An 11,097-nucleotide genomic window follows, 5' to 3' on the forward strand; every position below is an offset into this window, starting at 1 on the left:
TCATCCTTCAAAGCAACTGTCTTAGTCTTCCCTCCATGCCTCTTCTTTTTTTGCTCCATCTCAAGTTCATGAGTCTAGAGCATCCCATAGATTTTATCAAGAGACATATCAGCAAGTTCATAGTTGTCTCTTATTGTAGTAGCTTTCAAATCCCACTTTTCAGGAAGAGATAGTAGGAATTTCAGTTTTGAATCTTCTGGATCATATTCCTTATCCACTAGTGACAGATCATTCAACAGCTTTGTGAATCTGTCATATGTCTCAGTTAGTGACTCATCAAATTTTGAGTCAAAGTGCTCATACTCCTGTGTGAGTATTGTCTTCATGTTCTTTTTGATGGCATTGGTTCCTTGACATCTCACTTCCAATGCATCCCAGATTTCTTTTGCAGTCTTGCATCCAATCACCCTGTTTGACATGACATTGTCAAGTGCACTATGGAGCAAGTGTCTTACTTTTGCATCATTGGCTATTGAAGAGATGTCTTCAGAGGTGAATTCTCTCTTTTCTTTGGGAATCATCTTCTGTGGCTCATTCCCAACTGCAATAGAAAGCTTTGTGGGCTTGTGTGGACCATCATTAATTTTGTCTAAATATTCTGGATCTGTAGCTTCCAGAAACATGGCCATCTTCACACTTCATACAGGGTACTCAGACACCCTGAGCATAGGAACCCTGATGGTTTCATATCTACTGGTGTTATGAATGGGTTGAACCTTTGCAGGTTCTTGAGGGTCTTGTGTTTTTGATTGATCAGACATGATTATTATTTGGATCTTACTGTATGTGTGTTAACAAAAAGGCTCTGATACCACTTGTTAGGTCACACAACACTATAGAAGGGGGTTGAATATAGTGTTTATATAATCAAATCGACTTAGAACACAAGTATGTAACAATAATCAAGTTCATTCAATATATTAAACTCTGTTACAAAGTAGGTTAAACTACTCTCTCAATGATGTATGAATATCACTAAGAGCTGTTAGGATTACAATGAATAATCTTTCTCATGAATGATAACACTTATAGTGTAAACCCTAAGCTGTGTTTATATAGTACACAGTTACAAGATATCTTCTAATTGATATGAAATATATCTCTTCCTAAAATATATCAATCATATATTATCTTCTGTAGTCCTTTAGTTGTCCAACTCTCTAAGCATATCTTCTTTTGTTTAATCCAGATCCTCTCCTGTAAATCAGCCACTTTTCATCCCTGAAGTGTATCCGCACTTAAGTTCTGATATAAGTTCTGACGCCTTAAGTTCTGATAACTTCCTCTCTTCGGTAAGTTCTGATTTCCAGTTAAATTCTGATATTCTGATAATAAGTTCTGAAACTAAACAAATCAGATTAGACATGACATCACAAATATATCTAACATATTTATCTAATAAATCTCTCCAAACTCTATACCTCTAAGTTCACAATCCTATTGTGGTACAGTTAAGTCAAACCCAATAGTCAAAAAGTATCAATATACTTTAACATATCTCCCATGATAGATGGGAGTACTTCGCTTTGGCGAACCCACTCTTTATCGATCTAGGGGTTAACGCATTGGAAGGCATCCGATCAACTTATTATTAACTTTAGCGTTTTATTAATTTTAAAACGATCATGATCCCATCATAAAGAGATTCCCAATTTTTCCTTGAATAAAATACTTTAAATCAATATTCGTCAAATGTTTGATTTCCAGGTAGTGAGAGAGTCATAACGGTGTCACTTAAAACCCACAACCTTACAAGTTCAATGAATTCACTTTTGCAAAAATCGTCCCATGTCAGAAACAAAGAAAATTTGTATTTTATTACGTGTTTCATAAACACAAGAATCACATAATCGTTTGTTCATTTTCAAATCTTGAGTCGTTACAGATTTTATCTTATTTAGCAAGCATGGCATGGGTGTCGTATCTAATACATACATCCTTAATCTAATTAAGCATGCATCTTTATAAACTACTCTACAAATACATTCATCATATGAGCATATATATGTAAAGTGCGATAAATTAAATATGGCTGGTTATGGCTTTATCCTATATGATCTTTATCAAGCTAATGACAAAGATCTAGGTTAATCTAAGGTGGAAAATAAATACAAGCTAACTATTACATGTCTTCTTTCTTGTATTGCTTCCTTGGATGACCTCCATGTGAAATTACCCTTCCTTGATCTTCAAATCTTCATGTCTTCATGTACATTACATGAATGAAAAATAAAACTAATTAAATGTACTTACAATAAGAACTTGAGTTACATTCGAGATTAATAATTACAAGATCAAACGACATGCAAGCCGTACTTAAAAAACAAAACCATTAACCTAAGGTCATACGTCATAACCATCCACCATACTCAATTAACACATAAGAACATGTTAAAACACATAATATGATCTTAACATATCATACCCATCATGATCTAATCATAAAAACCAAATATGGCAAAAATCAAAAAATTCGAAATTAAATCTCATAACATTAAATCGCAGATTACAGGGCCTAAACAATGTCAAATGCCTTGCATATGAGTTGATAATAGCTTTAGCTATCTGTTTTATGAAGACGCTCGATTCCATATGATATAGAGTATTTGTTCGCCAAAATCGGACACCAGACACAGATTTCAGTAAATCCGCTGCATCTGATTCAGAATCGTATCAAATACGATTCTTATATAAGAACAAACATAAAATATGTATAAATCAGTACATATATAGATTATATAATCATCATATGATTATAAAAATCTCATGAATATCATAAATTCAAAACATTTACATACATACGCATATAAAAACATAACAACATATAAAACATACAAAATCGCATATATAACAGTCATGGAATATTATATACATGTTATCATCATAAAACATGTAAACACAAAAATGAATTAAACACTTTTCGTAAGTAGCTCTGATGTCATTGAAGGGTTTTGAGCACATAAACGCAACGGAACCAGTTATTAAAAACATGAAAAATCAGAATTTTTGAAACCCGCCGCAGGATCCATGCGAAAAACATATATTAATTCGTAGATCGGATTGTTTACCTTAAGAAGCTTTACAGAATGGTTGAATAATGGAGATCCGAAGATTGTTCAATCACCACGCATCCTTCTCTCGCGATCTACGCTCTATCGGTATCCACACAAATGCTTGAAGTCAAGGATTGGATGTGTACTAGCACAAACTCGTATCTTCTTGCTCTCTCCATATTCTCTCTTTGTGGCTAGGGATTTAGTAAAAGTCTTGCACACAAAATCAGCCATAAGAGATATTATATAGAGAGTAGAAAAATGAATTATAACTCTTAACTAATTAGGAGTTATTATTAATTTAAAATTCCTATTTGTATAAAAATTAAGTCACACTTAATTATTTAATAACTGAATTTCATAATTAATATTAGTAAATTTGAATATCATTATTTATCTAATTAATTACGTCATACTTAATTAATATTATAAATAATTCGAATAACTTTAATATAATTTAAATTCAATTTAAATTAAATAATCCTTCAAGCATTCTTTGTGTGTGACTCTATAGGTTATTATTACGTTGGCAATGAATTTTAAACCTAATTTAAAATCGTAAACAATGAGCGGCATCTAGTAATACATCATTGCTACCCAAGTAATAATAATTTAATCGGTGATCGATTAAACCTTTCGTGAATAATGTACAATGTAATATAATCCATTTAACCAAATATTATAGATTAAACTAGAGACATGTAGTGTGTCATCCTCATCATAGTTTAATCCAAGTTTCCTTGATCAATGAGTAAACTATCATATCAAATCAACATTTGAGCGTGGCCACGCATTTCATAGTTTAGCTCACACAAGAGGCCAATAATATCACTCCTAAAATAGGAGGGTTAAATCCCATCTAGATCATTCATATTTCTCATATGATTCATAATATACCCAATGTCCACTTTTATCATTACCCGGTCAAGGATAACTATAACGACTCTTATATTTTCGCATTATTTAAATGTGTATTTATTGAATAATTGAGTAAACAAAATATGTGTATGGGTACTGTCAGCGGGCTATTGTTTGTTATTAATTATATGTGATTATTGGTGATTGAGAATCATTTGTGTAATTAGTTGTGAAGCTGTGTTATTTTTTTATATTTTAAGGTGATTTTATTTTAGATTTATTTTCATAAATACTTGGATTATCTCTAAAATTATTTTTAGTGCTTCATAATTTCATTTATTATTTTTAGGAATTTAAAAAATTTAGAAATCAATATTTCATTAATTATTTATTTATGAATGATTTTTTGATTGTATTTTAGTATAAATTCGATATTAAAATCAGAAATGTTTCAAAAATTACGAAATTAATATCTTATTAAGTTTGGAATTATTTGAGAATTTTAAAATTATTTCAGAAATTCTTCGACTTTTATTTACCCGCATGTATGTTCGTTAATTTGCGAAATGCGGGTTTAAAGTCCGTTCCAAAAGTGATTTAAAAATTATAAAAATTTTGTACATTATTAGTTTTAATTATTTTGGGAATTTTGAGATTTATTTGCAATTATTTCGATTTGTTTTATCTGCAGAATGGATCGTTTAAATTAAGAATGCGGTGTCGGATTTAAATGAAAATCGTAAGAAACCAAATTATTGGTACAATCCTTATCCCTTATCTTATCTCCACCGCCTCTCTCTCCTGATCTCTCACAACTCCCTCTCTTGAATTTCTTTTTCTCTCTCTCTCGTCTTTCGGCTCTCTCTGCGTCTCTCAGTCAATCTCTCTCGCTGTTTCTCCCGTTCTCTTCCCTATTCCCTTCCCAGTTCCCGTTTTATTCCCTTGTAATCAGTGCCACCCTTTTTTCCGGTAGGTGATCAGTACTCCGGCTGCTTGTTATGTTTCTCTATTGGTTTAATTGTTCCTGTGATGTTCTTATTCACGCGCGTATATATCTGTGTGTGTGTGTGTGTCGTGTCGTGTGTGTGGGAGTATCTTGTCATGTGTGTGTGTGTGTTCAGGTGCGAAGTGTGTGTGTTTCAGGGTGTGAGTGTGTGTGTGTTGTTGTATTTTCCGGCCTTTTCTGGCCGGGTTCCGTTCTGTTTTCCCTTATGGTGCGTGGTGGTGCGTGTATTGCACGCGTGTTGTCCTGATTAAAATTTTTACTAAATTTATTTATTTCTGCAGGGAAATGATTTGATTGAATTTATGTAATAAAAGATTTTCGTGCTGAAATTATTTAGTTAATCGGTGAAACTCGCGTAGGATGTCCGATATAATCGGAAACCTGCGAATTTTACCGCCGTCGGCGATGAGCCCGGGCGAGCCGATGGTGGACTATGATGATATAATATGAGTCCTACGAATATAAAAAATATAAAAATACGAATAATAATTGAATTTGAATTGGTGTTTGGGAATTTGTGGAATTGCGATTGTTTTTATTGGTTTGACGTCGAATTGCTTCGACGGGTTAGTCTGATAAATAAAGGAAACGCTACCCGATTTTTGGGAAATCAAATTACGGAAATACGGGAGCGTATCCAGTTTTTATCGGGACATCAAGCAATATATATAAATATACATAAATATTCTATACGAACTCTGATTGTATATTGTGGTGAAATATTTTTTGAAAAATAACCAATAACCCTAATTTCTTAAAAATACGGGTATATGCATTTTTCGAAAACAATACTGAACCGACTTTCGAGAACGTGAAGCCTAGTGATACGTATATTGACATAATGCATATGTTACGAGTTGGGTTTTGTTAACGTACGGGTAGACTATGAGCGAGGATATGTCAAGCATATTCGGACATCTAATTTAGGGTATTTCGCTTATGTAGGTTCCAATCGAAATCCCGAGCATCCCAGTCGGTGCAAGGTAGCCGGTAATAGTTGTTAAGGCGTATCAAGGCAAGTACCCCTGACCTTATCTCTATGGTTTAGTAATATATGAATAACTGTTGATTTAAATTACGTACTGGAACATAAACGTTTTGAGCTACGTATCCCCTTTGTTTCAAATTGTTTTGTTAACTTAAATTTTGGGGGAAAAGTAACTTCTGAAAATGCCTATCTTTAAATTTTGAATAAATTGAAAATGTTTTTGAAGTGTGCTATGATAGAACTGTTTTGAAAGAGATAGGTAAGTGGTTTGGAAAACTGGAAAAAATAGATCAGATAATTGGATGAGCGTGCGCAAGGGCCCGTAACGGCCAGGAAGATAGCGTAAGAGGCTAAGTTGGTTGCGCACCCTATTTAAACCACTTAGTCCAGCGTGACAGAGACCTAGCTAGTCTCTGAGTTCCGGAACAAGTTTCATGGGATGGCAGATGGAGCCGTCCTTTGGAGATAGCCTGATCAGCTGTCTCGTCAGGGATCATCCAATACATACATAACTGAGCGGGACGATTTTATGGTTCCCGTAATGGAACAAATGTTTTTGGGTCCCCGTAACGGGACAAATGGTTTTATGGTTCTTGTAATGGAACGAAAATTTGGAAATGAAAATAGCATGCTAAAATTTAACTCTGGTATTCACACAACACTACTAATGAGATATTTTATAGAGCATTCTAGTTATTTTTATCCAGTTTTTACCTGTTTTACTTGTTTTTATAAACGAGTTATGAATTCTGCTCTTAAAATTGTTTATCATCAACTGTTTTAGATTGTGATTCATATATTGGTACTACTGAGCGATTGATCGTTCACTCTTGCAAATGGTTTGTATATTCTTATATTGCAGATGCTTAGGAGACCCTCTTCTGTGATAGGTGGGGCTAGATTCCAGTTCCTCCTGTATTGAGCTCCTCTGAGTTGTTGTGTCAGACCAAGTGTGGTCTATAAGTTGCTGTAGAAAGTTAGACGTGTCAGGTTATTTTAAATAAGTTGGTTTGTATTAAGTGTGTAACCTAAATTATACTTGAACCTGGAAAAGATCTTGTGAAGGGGTTGTGTTTATATTGAAATAAAAATGAGTTGATTGTATTATAATTGTAGTTTGATATTGTTAGTGACGTCAACTCCTGACCCCGGTTGAGCCCGTCACAGGTTGGTATCAGAGCTACAGGTTTAAGTCCCTGATTTATGTTAGAAATAGAGCTGGAAAGGTGTAGAATTGGTGTATAGGGTGTGAATCAGCAACTCACATATAGGGGAGCAAGTTTAAGAGTTTAGTTAAGGGTTCGAAGGTGTAACTCTAGCTTATATTGAGGATCCTGGAATTACCCTGATCTTTAGTGTGCCTCCCTGGTATAGGTGCTACTGGTAACGACCGATAGAGGTTTTTAGTTATCCCTTTCTCGAGAACAAGTCTGATCATGTGAATTTAGTTAGTAGGTTGTGACAGTAGTTAGCGGCTGTAATGAGTATGGGCTTATGATGTTAGCATTGCACTGTTATTACTGTTGTTACTTTTATTGTTGTATTTGTTGTTGATTTTGTTAATTTAGCCACTCATTACCGTCGGGCCCCAACTAAATGAGGATGGGAATATTTTATTACGGAAGCATTCTCTTGGAACATGAAATGTTACTACCCGGGGGTAATTTTTTTTAAACTAAAACTATTTATTGTGTTTCAGGAGAATGCCGCCCAAGAAGAATATCCCGTCCAATTCCTCTAGTAGGGCTTCTGAAGGGGGCCTAGTTATGGGTAAGTTGCTAGATTTGTTGCGCCAACAGTCTAATCAAATGGCTCAACAGCAAGAACAATTTCAGCAGCAGTAACTATTCCTGCAACAACAACAATTCATATAGCAGCAACAACAACAAATCCAATAGCTACAACTTCAACAGCAACCTCAGCATAGAGAGGTGAATCAAACTGTGAGTTTTAAATCTTTTCAGTCGGTAAAATCCCCGGAATTTAAGGGTGAGGTGAATCCTGTTGCGGCCAGGATTTGGTTAAAGGAAATGGAAATAGCCTTTACCCTCACTCAAGGTAGTGATAATCTTAAGTCAGACTATGCGAGTTATTTCCTGAAGGGTGAAGCAAATTATTGGTGGGAGTCCACTCGTTCCTTGGAAGGAGAAGGTCCTGTTTCTTGGAGCAGGTTTACAAAATTGGTTTTGGAAAAGTATTTTCCGGATTGCTTGCAAAGTCAGTTGGAGGTTGAATTTTTAGAATTGAAGCAGGATGAAAAGAGTGTGGCAGAATATGAGGCCAAGTTTATAGAATTGGCCCGATTGGTACCTGTGTATGTGAGTACTGAAGCTCAGCAAGCAAAGAGGTTACGACGGGTATTCAAGTCAGAATTCATAGTGGAGTTGTAGCCTTGCAGCACAAGACATATCCCTATATAGTTCAGGCCTCCCTAGTAATCGAAAGCGATTAGAAGTTGGCTGCCAAAGAGAAGGGTGATAAGAAGAGAAAGTCTGAAGGTACCACTGATGAGACGAATCCAGAAGGATCCAGTCAAAGATTTCAGAAGTGATTTAGCCAAAACAGGAATAAAATATTTAAAAGACATAATTTCCGGTAGGCTAGGCCTACTACTACTTCAGTTGTATCCACTCCAACCCAGTCAGCCAATTCAGCGGTGGATTGTAAGTTATGTGGCAAGAAAATAGTGGCCCGTGCAGAAAGGATGTTCAGTATTTCAAATGCAATCAAAAGGGTCATTATGCATCAGAGTGCAACTCATAGAAACCCGCAGATAATTGCTATAACTGTGGTAAGATCGGACATCTTGCTAGGAATTGTAGGACAGCTACTCAAGGTACTGCATCTCAAGGACCGGCATCCAGCACAGCTAAGGCCAGAACTTTCAAGATGACCAAGAGATCTAATGCTCAGGATTCAGATGTGGTTGCAGGTACACTTTCTCTCAACTTCGTACCTGTTAAAGTTTTGTTTGATTCAGGAGCATTTAAGTCTTTTATATCAAAGGATTGTGTGAATAAAATGGACTTAATGTTAGAAGACTTGACTGAATCTTTGACTATAGAAGTAGCAAATCAGGATAGAATTTCAGTGAGTCAGTATTTCCCTAAGTATGAATTGGAAATCCACGGGCATTCTTTTTTGGCTGACCTAATACCCTTCGAGCTAGGAGAGTTTGACGTGATTTTAGGAATGGATTGGTTGTCCCTATATAAGGCAAATATTGACTGTAAGAAGAAGAAGATTGTGATGTTTACCGAGGATAATATTAAGGTAAATTATCAGGGACTAAGGCAAGAAAAGAAATTTGTCTCGATATTAAAGGCAAAGAAATTATTAAGACAAGGATGCGAGGCTTACTTAGCACATGTAGTAGACATTGAGAAAGAAGTACCTAATCTGGACGAGATTCCAATAGTAAGAGAATTTCCAGACATTTTTCTAGACGAGTTGTCAGGATTGCCACCAGATCATGAGATCGAGTTTTCTATTGATTTAGTTCCCGGAGCAGAACCAGTTTCAAAGGCTCCATATCGAATGGCCCCAGTAGAAATGAAAGAGCTAGCTAAGCAACTTCAGGAATTATTGGATAAAGGTGTGATTAGGCCAAGTGTATCTCCGTGGGGTGCACTAGTGCTATTCGTAAAGAAGAAGGATGGGAGTATGAGGTTGTGTATTGATTATCGAGAATTGAATAAGTTGACTATCAAGAATAAGTATCCCCTACCAAGGATAGATAACTTGTTTGACCAGCTTAAAGGAGCGTGTTATTTCTCGAAGATTGACTTGAGATCGGGCTACCATCAGTTGAAGATTAATCCTGAAGACATACCAAAGACTGCATTCAGAACCAGATATGGACATTACGATTTCCTAGTGATGTCATTTGGATTGACCGATGCTCCAGCTGCTTTCATGGATCTAATGAACCAGGTGTACAAGGAGTACTTGGATAAGTTTGTGATTGTATTTATTGATGACATCCTCATCTATTCGATGACTAAAGAGGACCATGCAGAACATCTGAGGATTGCCCTGCAAAGATTAAGAGAGAAGCAGTTGTACGCCAAGTTTTCAAAGTGTGAATTTTGGTTGGATGAAGTCCATTTTTTGGGTCATGTAGTGGGTAAGGATGGTATTAAGGTAGATCCTATAAAGATTGAGGCTGTATCCAAGTGGGAACAACCAAAGACCCCGACGGAAGTCAGAAGTTTTCTTGGACTAGTAGGTTATTACCGAAGATTTATAAAGGACTTTGCTAAGATTGTGACTCCATTGACCAAGCTAACCAGGAAGAATGAGAAGTTTATCTGGATAAAGAAATATGAGGAAAGTTTCCAAGAATTGAAAAAGAGATTAGTAACAGCTCTAGTGCTAGCATTGCTAAATGAGATGGGAAATTGTGTAATCTACAGTGATGTTTTTTTGAGAGGTTTAGGATGTGTGTTGATGCAACATGATAAAGTTATTTCTTACGCCTCCAGACAGTTAAAACCTCATGAGCAGAAGTATCCAGTGCATGGCTTGGAATTAGCAACAATAGTGTTTGCGTTGAAGCTGTGGAGACATTATTTGTACGGAGAAAATTGCGAGATCTATATGGACCATAAGAGCTTAAATTATATGTTCACCCAGAAGGATCTAAACATGAGACAACGAAGATGGCTAGAAATGATTAAGGATTACGATTGTTCCATTAACTACCACCCAGGCAAAGCCAATGTAGTGGCAAATGATCTGAGAAGGAAGGAAAGATTGAATGAGATCAAGATTGCTGAGGAATTAACAAAAGAATTGGAAAAGTTGGAAATCGAAGTTCGAACATCAGAAGGTAATAAGGAGCAATTGTTTGAGATCACTTTTCGGCCATAATTGATGGACAAGATTATGAAGTGTCAGGAAGAAATGATGGATCGAGGACTAGATAGTTTGACTGAAGAAGAACTGTGTACTCAAAAGTGTTGGTGAGACTGCGTAGCTATATGAACAGTTACGTGATAACTCAACATAATAACAACACTAGAACAGGAGGTTAATAATACTATGTCTACACAAGAAGTCAGGAAGAATGAAGACAAGGCAAATACAAAGAATCAGAAGATTAGAAGAAAGCTTGAAGTCTGTCTACAGGTCACTGAAAGAAGTTCATTAATATGATCATACCTCAGTGAAGAACAAAGGTTAAAGACTTT

At 35.7% G+C, this 11,097-nt stretch overlaps 1 protein-coding gene across 1 annotated transcript; it reads left to right on the top strand.

The window, feature by feature from the left end:
* Window positions 1-9,901: 9,901 nt before the first annotated feature.
* LOC141660338 (putative mitochondrial protein AtMg00860) lies at window positions 9,902-10,777 on the top strand. The gene is made up of 2 exons (XM_074467315.1): window positions 9,902-10,337; window positions 10,617-10,777. Exons 1-2 carry the CDS (start codon window positions 9,902-9,904, stop codon window positions 10,775-10,777), a joined length of 597 nt encoding a protein of 198 aa, XP_074323416.1.
* Window positions 10,778-11,097: the final 320 nt, after the last annotated feature.

The sequence above is a fragment of the Apium graveolens genome, chromosome 5 (genome assembly GCF_009905375.1).
Source record: "Apium graveolens cultivar Ventura chromosome 5, ASM990537v1, whole genome shotgun sequence".
Classification (NCBI taxonomy): Eukaryota; Viridiplantae; Streptophyta; class Magnoliopsida; order Apiales; family Apiaceae; genus Apium; species Apium graveolens.